The sequence below is a fragment of the Bufo bufo genome, chromosome 6, assembly GCF_905171765.1.
Source record: "Bufo bufo chromosome 6, aBufBuf1.1, whole genome shotgun sequence".
Classification (NCBI taxonomy): Eukaryota; Metazoa; Chordata; class Amphibia; order Anura; family Bufonidae; genus Bufo; species Bufo bufo.
Window position 1 is genome coordinate 86,127,650 of NC_053394.1, and position 14,463 is coordinate 86,142,112.

General features: G+C 43.7%; 1 protein-coding gene across 3 annotated transcripts in view; it reads left to right on the forward strand.

The window, feature by feature from the left end:
• PRKG1 (protein kinase cGMP-dependent 1) overlaps positions 1–14,463 on the forward strand; it is a 1,174,838-nt gene that overhangs the window by 1,048,032 nt on the left and 112,343 nt on the right. For all 3 annotated transcript variants that reach the window (XM_040435670.1, XM_040435671.1, XM_040435669.1), the window contains exon 9: positions 507–581. In XM_040435670.1, coding sequence (XP_040291604.1) covers positions 507–581 — 75 coding nt within the window. The remainder of the gene's footprint in view (positions 1–506; positions 582–14,463) is intronic.

The window sequence follows — 14,463 nt, forward strand, 5'->3', positions numbered from 1 at the left end:
CCAGTTCCAAAGTACCAATAACATACTTCAGACCATGATGTTTTATTAATATAAAAATACCAGACAAAACGTTCAATGAACTGATTAGTCCTAATAAGACAGAAAACGTAATGGTCCTAAGCCTCGACGGAGTGAAATGAATTGGAAATGACTGTAGTATAAATGCACATGGAAACATTTCCATCCATTTCGGGTCCTAATGAGAAAAATGAATAATTAAGTGAATATGTCAACATTTCAGCGGCTAGTTTTGGCCTGGACAAATGCCTTGTTTCCTAGGCCTCTCGCACGGACATTAATACGCTGGAGAGACATTGTCTAAAATATTCAGGATGGATGAAATGTTATTACATTGTCTGCAGACCACACTGAGATAAAAGGCATGCACAAGATCCTAAAGCTCTCGGCATATCTATGCCCAAATGTCTTGTTTATGCGCCGTTGTAGCAATCTGCAGGTCGGCTTGATTGGCGCTGCTTGCTAACTATGCTTTGTGTTTTTTGCAGCTCTTTCAAGCATTTGATTGGAGGTTTGGATGATGTGTCTAACAAGGCTTATGAAGATGCAGAGGCTAAGGCAAAGTAAGTGTTATGTTGTCTGTGATGCTTGGGTTTCAGCTACAAATAAGAGCACAAACAATGAGAAGAGTAATTGGGAAATACATTCTTTATATCCGCAGTCTGCTCAACGTCCTAAAAATGGTCATTATTCTTGCTTCTGTTCAAGGCCCCACGCACATGACTGTATCCATGTGCTGTCTGCATTGTTTTCATTGGGTCCATGGTCCACATTTTGCAGAACAGACATACGGATGCAGAAAGCATCTGTTCCATTAAAAGACAGAACATGCCGTATACTTGTCCACAAAATGCGGACTTCGGACCAATTGAAGTATATGGCGCTGCCCAAAAAATGCCGATGCAACACGGACCACATCTGTATTTTGTGGACCGCAAACGGATAGGGTGGTGTGCATGGAGCCCAAGTCGCATGCATAGATATTAGCAGGCGGTGTTATTACATTCATTTATACATACTTACCAATATTTTAAAGGGGTTCTGCAGTTTGTTCAAACTGATCTATCCTCTGGATAGATCATCAGCATCTGACCGGCGGGGGTCTGACACCTGGGATCTCCGCCGATCCGCTGTTTGAGTAGGCAGCGGCGCTCCAGGAGCTCACTGTTTACCGCAGGCCCAGTGACGTCACGACTAGTATCAACTGGCCTGGGCGGGGCTAAGCTCTGTTTACTTGAATGGAGCTTAGCCCCGCCCAGGCCAGTTGATACTAGTCGTGATGTCACTGGGCCTGCGGTAAACGGTGAGAAGGCCTCGGCGCTACTGGAGCGCTGCAACCTTCTCAAACAGCTGATCGGCGGGGGTCCCGGGTGTCGGACCCCTGCTGATCAGATGCTGATGATCTATCCAGAGGATAGATCATCAGTTTAAACAAACTGCAGAACCCCTTTAATCACAAAAATCAGGTTGTTTAAGCCCCACCCAGGGACCTCCCAGAAACGCACCACCCCATTTGTGGCCCAGTTCACAAGAATGCCCTGGAAAAGTCAGGATCAGGACTATTGTCAAGCATCATTTATATAGCACCAACATTACGCATATTGGTCTCTGCCCTACACAAGGACCACACCATTTCTTTTGTGTCCTGGTTCACAGGATTGTCTTGGAAAAATCGGGACTGTTGCCAAGTATGATTTATATAGCACCTCTCACATCAGTCCTACAATGGCGCTCACAAACTAAATTTCACATTTACCGATTAGGGTGGGTTCATACTAGCGTTAGGGATGGAGGATAGGTGTGGAGGAGCTCACACACCTATATGTACCACCTTAATCAAGGTCGCCTATTAGATAGTTGTGTGAGCTCCTCCTCCTCCCGGTTGCTATTGCACATGGAGGTAACTAGAAGCAACGCACTATATGTATGGGGTCTGTGCTCCTGAACATAAATGCATAACGGCATAAGCAGGTTTAGCGTAGGACCCGCCTGAACTGAGACCACCTTGTCGCTTGGTAGGTGGGCTTAGATGTGTTTTGATCAAAACGTATTGACCAAGTGTCTCAGATTTTATCAAGAGAGTGAAGGCTTAGTCCATATGTTATGCTTGCATCTATTATTATAGTGCATTCTTTTCTGTGATTATACTGTGGATGTGGATGAGCCACAATAATAGAAGCTGTGGATATTAGGTAGATTATTTACTGTGTAATGGCAAACAGTGATGGTCAGTTCGCAGTGTTCACCAGCGAACACATGCGGGCTGCCATCTTTAGTAAGGTTGACTCACCCATCCGGCGATGCACAGGTAAGCCCTTACCTGTGCCTGTGACGGGAGCCGTCTGAAATAAAATGCAGTCACCGGAGCAATCAGTTCCGTGAACAGCCGCAGGGGGCCTTCATCAGCCTGTTCGCGGAACTGCCTGCTCCCACTGACTGCATTTTATTTGAGACCGGCTCCCAGCACAGGTAAGGGCTTACCTGTGCATCGCCGGATGGGTGAGTCTACCTTATTAAAGATGGCAGCCCACATGTGTTCGCTGGCGAACACTGCGAACTGACCATCACTGATGGCAAATTCTGGAATACTGTTGTTCAAATTGCTCCAGGTCACTGATTGTCCTCTGTTCTCTACGAGCTACAGGCTTAAGAGTATTGAAAGAAAATCATCTGAAGCTTATCCAACTGTGACAACAGATTGTAGCAAGTTGTTTGACATTAGTATAGAGATTTTCACTTTGATTAGCAGGATCCAGACCATTGGACTAGACTACTTAAATGTTCTTCAGGAAGATAGACTTAAAGTAGTATTCCCATCTTAGACAATGGGGGCATATCGCTAGGATATGCCGCCATTGTCTGATAGGTGCGGGTCCCAGTGGTGGGACCCGCACCTATATCGAGAACGGAGCGGGGAGCGCTGTGGCTGGAGGACCCTAGATTTCCCGGGGGCCGTCCACCTCCAAAGCGCTAATCCCCGCCTCTCCCATAGAAGTGAATGGGAGCGTGCCGCGCATGCATGGCCCATGGTCCCATTCATTTCTATGGGGCAGACGGCAATAGCCGAGCCAGTGCTCGGCAATTTTCGGCGGCCCTATAGAAATGAATGTAGGGCGGCTGAGCATGCACAGTGGGCTTTCCTTCACTTTCGGGACTCCGTTCTCGATATAGGTGCAGGTCCCAGCGGTGGGACCCGCACCTATAAGAGAACGGGGGCATATCCTAGCGATATGCCCCCACTGTCTGAGATGAGAAAACCCCTTTAAAAGGGCATCTGTCAGATTTGGGCAAATTTGTACTTATGACACTGGCTGACCTGTTGCATGGGCGCTTGACAACTGACGGCATCTGTGTTGGTCCCATGTTCATATGTGCTCCGCTCTCTCTGCAACTGTTGCACCCGATGCACTTTGATTGACATTGTCAAAGTAAGTGTGTGTCTCTTCATTGTAGCTTATGTGAGTTGCTGATACAACTGAATGTTTCGCTACTCCCATAAGCTGCAATGAATATATCTGATTGCACGCATGGCAACTTCTCCACGTCGCCTACTCCTTTCTGTAGTGCCATACAGGGATCAGAGGACCCTCATTCTGTCAATATATGTGGGTCCTAGAGAGGGGCACACAGTGCATTATTAGTACTTACCTGTCAGCCACCAGACACAAGCAAGTATGTCTGTGACCAGATGGTAAGGGCTTGATAGAATGGGATCACAAGCCGCATGTGACCTCTAGCCACCTCTGTCCTATGTAGTAACAGTCCACCTCTGTCCTATGTAGTAACAGTCCACCTCTGTCCTATGTAGTAACAGTCCACCTCTGTCCTATGTAGTAACAGTCCACCTCTGTCCTATGTAGTAACAGTCCACCTCTGTCCTATGTAGTAACAGTCCACCTCTGTCCTATGTAGTAACAGTCCACCTCTGTCCTATGTAATAGCAGTCGTCATCTGTCCCATGTAGAAACATTCCTTCTCTGTCCTATTCTATATAGTAACAGTCCTCCTCTATCCTATGTAATAAAAGTCCTCCTCTTCCCAATGTAGTAACAGTCCACCTCTGTCCTATGTAGTAACAGTCCTCCTCTGTCCTATGTAGCAACAGTCCACCTCTGGGCTATGTAGTAACAGTCCTCCTCTGTCCTATATAGTAACAGTCCACCTCTGTCCTATGTAGTAACAGTCCTCCTCTATCCTATGTAGTAACAGTCCTCCTCTGTCCTATGTAGTAACAGTCCACCTCTGTCCTATGTAGTAACAGTCCTCCTCTGTCCTATGTAGTAACAGTCCTCCTCTGTCCTATGTAGTAACAGTCCTCCTCTGTCCTATGTAGTAACAGTCCTCCTCTGTCCTATGTAGTAACAGTCCTCCTCTGTCCTATGTAGTAACAGTCCTCCTCTGTCCTATGTAGTAACAGTCCTCCTCTGTCCTATGTAGTAACAGTCCTCCTCTGTCCTATGTAGTAACAGTCCTCCTCTGTCCTATGTAGTAACAGTCCTCCTCTGTCCTATGTAGTAACAGTCCTCCTCTGGGCTATGTAGCAACAGTCCCCCTCTGTCCTATGTAGTAACAGTCCACCTCTGTCCTATGTAGTAACAGTCCTCCTCTATCCTATGTAGTAACAGTCCTCCTCTGTCCTATGTAGTAACAGTCCACCTGTCCTATGTAGTAACAGTCCTCCTCTGTCCTATGTAGTAACAGTCCTCCTCTGTCCTATGTAGTAACAGTCCTCCTCTGTCCTATATAGTAACAGTCCACCTCTGTCCTATGTAGTAACAGTCCACCTCTGTCCTATGTAGTAACAGTCCTCCTCTATCCTATGTAGTAACAGTCCTCCTCTGTCCTATGTAGTAACAGTCCACCTGTCCTATGTAGTAACAGTCCTCCTCTGTCCTATGTAGTAACAGTCCTCCTCTGTCCTATGTAGTAACAGTCCTCCTCTGTCCTATGTAGTAACAGTCCTCCTCTGTCCTATGTAGTAACAGTCCTCCTCTGTCCTATGTAGTAACAGTCCTCCTCTGTCCTATGTAGTAACAGTCCTCCTCTGTCCTATGTAGTAACAGTCCTCCTCTGTCCTATGTAGTAACAGTCTTCCTCTGTCCTATGTAGTAACAGTCCACCTCTGGGCTATGTAGTAACAGTCCTCCTCTGTCCATATAACATTCTTCCTTTGTGAAATGGAATACTTTGTCAATATTATGCGCCATGTTCCATTGTAGAGTGGTAAATTGATGTGGACAGATATTAGGGGGTTAGAAATCTATTGAAGTCTCCATAACAACTGTTCTTTAAATGAAAAATATGTTCTCTATTGTGGCAGGAATTTGCAGCGTCTTTGAATTAACTTTCGGAGCACTTTCTATTATGTTATCTCACTATATCACTTATTCTGCTCTCTTAGTTTTCATCCTAAGTACTTAAACCACTTAGTTGTAATTGTGCTGTGTAGATGCATACACCCCGCTAGGCTCATCAACACTCAGAGAAAGTCATAATTGGAAAGTGATCTGTAAAAGATGCTTTAATTAGGCCTCATGCACACGACCGTGGTTTGGTTCCGCATCCGAGCCGCAGTTTTTGGGGCTCGGGTGCGGACCCATTCACTTCAATGGGGCCGCAAAAGATACGAACAGCACTCCGTGTACTGTCCGCATCCTTTGCTCCGTTCCGTGGTACACAAATAAAATATAACCTGTCCTATTCTTGTCTGTTTTGCGGACAAGAATAGGCAGTTATATCAATGGCTGTCCGTGCCGTTCCGCAAATTGCAGAACGCACACGGACGCCATCCGTGTTTTGCGGATCTGCAATTTGCAGACCGCAAAACACACAACGGTCGTGTGCATGAGGCCTTAGAGTGTCAGTATTCACTGAACTGCAAGGAAACAGTAGCTGAAGTAAGGTGAAACTATAGAGGTGACATGTAAGTCCGTTATCAGAGGTTCTGGGCCATATTTTAACCAATACCCATTATTCAATATTCAACACATTAGCAACTTTTCCTAACCACTTCTTGATGCAGCGATTTTCCGTTTTTGTTTTTTGTCCCTTGCCTTTCCAGAGCCATAACTTTTTTATTTTTCCCTTTCACATAGCCGCATGATGGCTTGTTTTTTGCAGGCCAAGTTGTACTTTCTAATGCCACCATTTAATATGGCATACAATGTAGTGGGAAGCAGGAACAAAATTCCAAATGGGGTGGAATTTGAAAAAAAACACAATTCTGCCAGTTTTACGTTGTTTTTTTTTGCGGAGTTCAGTATGCAGTAAAAATGACTTGTGCTTTTCATCCTCCAGGTCAGTATGATTACAACAATAGAACATATGTATATTTTTTCTTGCGTTTTAATACTGAAAAAAATGATAAAACTATTGAAAATAATTATTTTTGGTTTTCAATCGCCATATTCTGACCCCCATAACTTATTGTTATGTCTGCAGAGATGTGTGAGGGTTCCATTTTTTCAAGAACAAACTGTAGTTTTTGCTAATACCATTGTGGGGTGTGTGTGACTTTATGATCACTATTTATTCCATTCTTTTTTGGAGGTAAAGTGATGAAAAAACGGTCAATCAGCCATTTTTTTTTCCGTTATGCCATTCACCATATGGGATACGTTTTTTTAAAGATTTTAATAGTATGGGCGTTTTTTGCATTTGGCAATGCCCATGATGTTGATTTTTTTTTTAATGAAGTATCTTTATTTTTATTTTGGGGAAAGGGGGGTAATCTGAATTTGTATTTATTTTTTATATTTTTCAAAACTTTTTTTTACATTTTTTTGTACTTTTTATTAGGTCCTCAAGTCGAGCAGAACATGCAATCATCAGCTAGCAATTTGTATAGGGTAATGGAACTTTCTCTGTTTTCTTATACTGAAATAGGTATATTACAGTTCAGTGCTACCACCTGCTGGCCTGAATTGTAATATACAAGGAATGAGCCTGGAAGCCTAATTCAGTTTTATTACTTTGAATGCTTGCCTTCCCCAATCTCCACCGGGGGGAGGCGTTCCAGCCCGTGAAGCGTGCGCTTCCGAGTTTCTGGCTTCTCAGATGCCGTGGTCACATTTGACCATGGCATCTGAGAGACTTAATGTCTGTGATTGGCATTGCAGCGACTGGGTCCGCAGGGGCAACACGTGAGGCACGGTGGGCTGATGGAGGGTAGCAGTTAATTTACTCACGGTTAGCGGAGCCTGCCTGGGCCGGCATGCAGTGATGGGGAGGACAGCACCAGTTCCTCCAGGGCACTCTCTGTTTGTCCAGGAAATCCTGCCAGATGGTGTTTGATTTGCCCTGAGTGGAATGGGTTTTTGTTAAGGTGCCTTGGTGGCAGGCTCCCTGGTGTTCGTGACGCCAAAGAAAATTAATGAACTGAGTCCAGACCTTGTGTGAAGTTCAACAGCAGCTTTACTTGAATAAACGTTCCTCCAACTGTTTACAGACTTTATCTTGGTTCCAGCAGGCGTTAGCATTAACTCTGGCAGGCAAACAAACTCAACTCTGCTACATCTGTTGCTCTCTGGCTCTGCTGTGCTGACAGGCTCAAATGGAATCTTGGCTTTCTGCTTTAGGCTGTAACTTCTCTCTCTGTAGTCTGACTCTAGATTAATCCTGGCTGATGAGGCTCCAAGCTGTGGCCTCCATATCCAGCAGAGCTGACGGTGATCTAGCTGGCTTAGGCAAGGCACGTCCAGCAGGGACGCGGACCCGCTTCCTCCTTTGGCAGGGGGTGACTCTCAACTCTCTCTAACTAACTATTCTCCTCCTCTCCTTAGAGAGGGAGTTTAGAATGGAAAGAAGGGTTCCATCCTCTGCAAAGTAGCACTGCCATGTTTGCTGCCACCTCTGGTGAACCAGGCACATTGCATCTGAACATAACCTTTACCTAATCACTTGTCTCAGAGTCATCAGTACAGTTCATTTATATGGTAAAAATGATAATCCTAGTAACAGGCTTGACAATGGGTTTCTTAAGATTGTCCTTTACTAGGCAGGAAAGGTTCTTTCTTATATCTGTCTACATTAGGTCCACACTTTAGCTCTTAGGTATTGAATATAATAATTTCTTAATCAGCTATCCCCAGGGCGGTCTCCCTATCTGCAGGCAAAAACCTCTGCTCCATTATTTGTACAGGATGCTTTCATATACTCTGATCCACAATGTCCATAGAGGCATGTGGTAATAGACAACTTTGCGCTTAGTCGTCCGACTGTGGCCAGGTGCTTTACAGCTTCTCCCGGTCACTGGTGCTGTGGAGTCCATAAACTAATGCTGCTTCTACCTCCACTAGACTTACTCTATAGTCATACATTGACTCTTTGGTCTGTGCTAGGTAGCTGTAAGGAATTTGTCCACACTCCCTCAGCTTGATCAGGGCCAAGGGGCTAAAGTGGAAGCTACATATTTTCCTTGTGCTGTTCCACTCCTCCATTAACTTCCTACCTTCTCCTTTACTGTTCTACACTGCATTAGCACACCCTCAGTTTTATATATATATATATATATATATATATATATATATATATGGTCCCAGCACCACCTAGGGGTGAATAGCTTTAAAACAGCCTGCTATGAGGAATTACAGCTTGATATATCAATACATTTGGTATACATATGCCCAAAGTTATACAGGGGCCCACGACCATCACTGAGTGGGACACTGCAGCATTACCGCCAGTCGTGGACATTAGCAACAGATGTCTGCTGTATGAAACAGCCGCTAGCTATGGCACTCGCTCCGCTCGAACTTTTATAGAAGCAGGATAAGGTGGGTAGTACTAGTTGCAGCATATACCTTCCCTTTTGGGAAAATGCAATATTAAGGGGGGTTCATAGCAGGAAGGTATAAGTATGTTCATACAATGAATTTCAATGTGCCGCTGACCCTTACATTTCTGCCGCGGATTTGCAATTTAGACTTCTGTGGATTTGCACAAAGATTAGCCCCATTTTCATTCAACTGGGCTAATCCTAGTATCAAGGGTACAGCCACACTGTCAAGTTTCTGCATGAAGTTTTGGAAGCCAAAACAGGAGTGGATCATAAAAGAGGAGAAAGTATAAAGGACACATATGACTTCACTCCTTGTTTTGGCTTGCAAAACATCGTCAAAAATCCTAAACGTGTGGCCATAACCTTAAAGAAGTGACAATTTCCAATGCATGTGAACAAGGTTGCAAAAATGTCATTGGGATGCAGATTTCTAGGTGAAATCTGTGCCTAAATCCACCTGAAGAAGTGCCTATTTGCTGAAATGCTGAACATGTTGCGTTTCAGTTCGTGCCCAAATCCCCTTTTTACTATTGCAGTACCGCGGAGCAGTGGGTATCTGCAAATGGTTTGTGAATTAAATGTTACGTAATGTTATTCTATTATACTGTAATGCCTTGCACACTCCCAGCATAGCTGTCACGAGGTAGCGTCACGGGTATTAAGATATAGCAGTGGTGCACCCCCTGAGCTGCCACCCGGTCCCCTGTCCCTGCCTACTTGCACCACCCGCCCTAGGTGATGGGGCGCAACTGGGCAACAGTCCCTGACCTGAGTAAGTGCAAGCAGAGACATAGAGACAGCAGGGAAGTGGACAGCCAATGAGGGTAGCACTCGAGCGGACAGAGAGGTGGAACAAGCAAGGTACCACCAAAAACGCAAGGGCAAGGCGGGTCAACTAGCCGGGGACAGTCCAGGAGGTCACGTCAGTACGAGGGAGGAGACAGAGACAGATCCGAGAGCGGGCCGAGGTCAAAATCCAGGAGGTCACGTCAGTACAAGAGAAGAGGCAAAGACAAAATCCAAAAGTAAGCCGAGAGGTAGCGTCAAGGTTCAGGGAGCAGGCAGAAGAGGTGTCAGGAAGCAGATCAAGGGTCAAATCCAAAGGTAAGCTTAATAACAATAATAATACACAGCCTAAGGGACCAAAATCACAGGCAACCTGTAGCCAGCAGGTTGCCTGTATTTATAGTGGGGAGTGAGGGTCATGTGACGTGGCCAGCGTCACATGACCCACAGACAGACAAGTCGAGCACCGAGTGATCAGCTCGGTGCTCAAGGCAGACCTAGGAGCAGGGAGCCTCCCAGCTAGCAAAGCTGCCCTGGGAACGAGGCCGAACACAGATCCTCGCTCCCGAAGCTAAGCAGCAGGTCTGCGGCTGATGGGAGACCGAGTGCGCCTTCGGCGCCCCGTTACAATAGCTTTGTACGGTAGTACTAGTGACAGAGTTAATTAACTCTGACACAGCCTTTTGAAGGAGGTTGCTAGGTTGAGGCTGGCTCCACCCTAGCTCTAGAGTGTTCTAGGGGAGTCTTAGGAGGGAGCTCAGAGAGGAAGGAAGCTGTTGCCTCATGCTCCTTCTGCTTAGGCCTCAAGTTCCAGAGGCTAACAGATCTCTGTGTTTTTGTTGCACGATCTACAGCAAGAAAGAGAAAGTAGAACTTGGAATCGGCATGGCCACGCAATGGAGTCTGTAAGGTAACTTCCATTGAGGGCAATACAGACTTTACTGCTGTGGAAGGATGACTGTTAGGCTGAGTTCACACGGGCGTTGCAGGAAAAGGTGTGGGTGCGTTGCGGGAACATGCATGATTTTTCTGCGCGAGTGCAAAACATTGTAATGCGTTTTGCACGCGTGTGAGAAAAATCGGCACGTTTGGTACCCAAACTCGAACTTCTTTACAGAAGTTCGGGCTTGGGATCGGTGTTCTGTAGATTGTATTATTTTCCCTTATAACATGGTTATAAGGGAAAATAATAGCATTCTGAATACAGAATGCATAGTACAATAGCGCTGAAGGGGTTAAAAAAATAAAATAAAAAATGTAACTCACCTTAGTCCACTTGCTCGCGCAGCCCGGCATCTCTTCTGTCTTCATCTTAGCTGTGTGATGGAAAAGGACCTGTGGTGACGTCACTCCGGTCATCACATGGTCCGTCACATGATCTTTTACCATGGTGATGGATCATGTGATGACCGGAGTGACGTCACCACAGGTCCTTTTCTTGCACACAGCTAAGATGAAGACAGAAGAGATGCCGGGCTGCGCGAGCAAATGGATTAAGGTGAGTTAAAAAATATATTTTTTTTTTTAACCCCTCCAGCGCTATTTTACTATGCATTCTGTATTTAGAATGCTATTATTTTCCCTTATAACCATGTTATAAGGGAAAATAATACAGATCGGGTCTCCATCCCGATCGTCTCCTAGCAACCGTGAGTGAAAATCGCACCGCATCCGCACTTGCTTGCGGATGCTTGCGATTTTCACGCGGCCCCATTCACTTCTATGGGGCCTGTGTTGCGTGGAAAACGCACAATATACAGCATGCTGCGATTTTCACGCAACGCACAAGCGATGCGTGAAAATCACAGCTCATGTGCACAGCCCCATAGAAATGAATGGGTCCAGATTCAGTGCGGGTGCAATGCGTTCACCTCCCCGCATTGCACCCGCGCGGAATACTCGCCCGTGTGAACTCAGCCTTAAGACATCCTATACACTTAAGAAACAATCAGTTGTATCATTCAACTTGTATGCCACGGTGCGCATTACAGGAAATAATTGCAAAAGGATAGTCTCCTGCCATAGATTCTACTGATAGAGGCTTTACCAAGATAAAAAGGACAGAGAGTATTAACGCCCATCCTTGCCTAAATCCATACACTGCTACCAAAAGAAGAGTATGCAAGTCCCTGTCAGCAGGGTTGTCTTGGAGAACATTCCTGGATCCAAGTTGCTAAATGCAACAGTTGCATACTTGATACGGTCTTCATTTTTGCAAGACTGCTCCATGACCCAGCACCAAAAAATAGCAGAGTAAGGCTCCATTCACACGACCGCAAAATGGGTCCGCATCCGTTCCGCAATTTTGCGGAACGGGTGCGGACCCATTCATTCTCTATGGGGACGGAATGGATGCGGACAGCACACAGTGTGCTGTCCGCATCCGCATTTGCGGTGCGCGTCCCCGATTTTGGGTCCGCAGCTCCGCAAAAAAGATAGAACATGTCCTATTCTTGTCCGCAGCTTGTGGACAAGAATAGGCATTTCAATGGGGGTGCCGGGCTGGTGTGTTGCGGACCCGCAATTTGCGGACCGCAAAACACATACGGTCGTGTGAATGTAGCCTTATGGTAATTTACATTGTACAGGGCATTTCTGTGCAGTTTTGTATAATTTACGTGCCAGAACAAAGCTGGTCTTGAAAAATCCCAAAATTTGGGCTTTAACTGCTAATAAGTATGCGATCCCTAATTGCTCCTTGGCTGTTACAGTTGTCTATGTAGATGCAGTGACATTGATGTATTTGGTGATTTGGACCACACAAGGCCTCAATAACAATATTGTACCTTAAAGAAAGAAATCCGCTTCTCTCAGAACTGCAGTCTTACCCTTTTTTCCTGCACCTTCATTTCACACTTTAGGATTTTTATAAAATGTTTTCACAGTTTTAATGTACAGTCTTTTTTTATTCTATCCTGGGAGGTCTTCAAATATAGATAACCCACCTCAAAACACCTAGATAAACCTAAAGTCATCAGGACATTTAATACACCCCCAGTTTGTAATGTTCGTTTTTTCTGTATTTGTGTAATTTCTGCTGCATTCATGATCAGTGTCTGAATTCTGTATGGAGTTTTATCATTTTTAATCTTCTTTTAATAATGTAAGCCATATGGCTCCATTGCGCACTTTTAATCAAGTTGAAAATTAAAGTTAACAAGAAGCCTGCTGAGAAGTGTCACGTTGGGACAACCGTTTTGATCTTTCTCATAACCGATCGTAGCCTTGAAGACGGGTGACTGCATAGCGATTTCACCACTGATGTGTGTCTACAGAAAACTCCATTTACGGTACTTGGGATGGAGTGACATCTAGTGGTAGAGATTGGTATTTGCACGTTTCTGTTGGAGATCATCAGTATCATTAGACCTGAACTGGCCCATTGCAACAAAATATGTAAATCCCGACATGATTTTGTGACGCTCCCAGGATTATTCATAAAGATTAAAGGAAGCTGATGAACAGCCTGCAAGCGAATAATCTGTGCATTCTGCAGCCTACAAGAATAACAAGATTTAGATGTTGTATCATTTTATTCTAAATGCTGTAGTGCATTATAATTTATACAAAGTACCTAAAAACGAATGAGATTAACCTAGCCGGTGTGCAAGCATTCGAAGGGATCCTCTGTAATAATGGATACAAAGGTCTATCTACTGTATATGTCTATCTGTCTATCTACTAAAAAGAAAAAATCAATAGCGCTGTTAGGCTACATGCACACATGTTTCTGTGTCCGTTCCGTTTTTTTGGCGGATAGGATGCGGACCCATTCATTTCAATGGGTCCGCAAAAAATGCGGCCAGCACGCCGTATGCTGTCTGTATCAGTATGTCCGTTCTGTAGACCTGCAAAAAAACCTAGAACATGTCCTACTCTTGTCCGTTTTAGGCATTGTTACAATGGATCCGCAATTTGCAGACCGCAAAACACATACGGTCGTGTGCATGTAGCCTTAAAGTGAAGATTGGTGCAATCCTTCCAAGACCATTGGTTCTGGGTCTCACAATGTAAACTTTGCAAAAAATATTTGGAGTGCTGCTGTTTTTTTGCAAAGCTATCTATCTATCTATCTATCTATCTATCTATCTATCTATCTATATCTATCTATCTATCTATCTATCTATCTATCTATCATCTATCTATCTATCTATCTATCTATCTATCTATCTATCATCTATCTATCTATCTATCTATCTATCATCTATCTATCTATCTATCTATCTATCTATTATCTATCTATCTATCTATCTATCTATCTATTATCTATTATCTATCTATCTATCTATTATCTATCTATCTATCTATCTATCTATCTATCTATCTATCTATCTATCATCTATCTATCCTACTATTATCTATCTATTATCTATCTATCTATCATCTATCTATATCTATTATCTATCTATCTATCTATCTATCTATCTTATCATCTATCTATCTATCTATCTATTATCTATCTATCTATCTATTATCTATCTATCTTATCATCTATCTATATTATCTATCTATCTATCTATCTATCTATCTATCTATCTATCTATCTATCTATCTATCTATCTCTATCTATCTATCTATTATCTATCTATCTATCTATCTATCTATCTATCTATATTATCTATCTATCTATCTATCTATCTATCTATCTATCTATTATCTATCTATTATCTATCTATCTATCTATCTATCTATCTATCTATCTATTATCTATCTATTATCTATCTATCTATCTATCTATCTATCTATCTATCTTATCATCTATCATATATCTATCTATCTATCTATCTATTATCTATCTATCTATCTATCTATCTATCTATCTATCTATTATCTATCTATCTATCTATCTATCTATCTATCTATCTATTATCTATCTATTA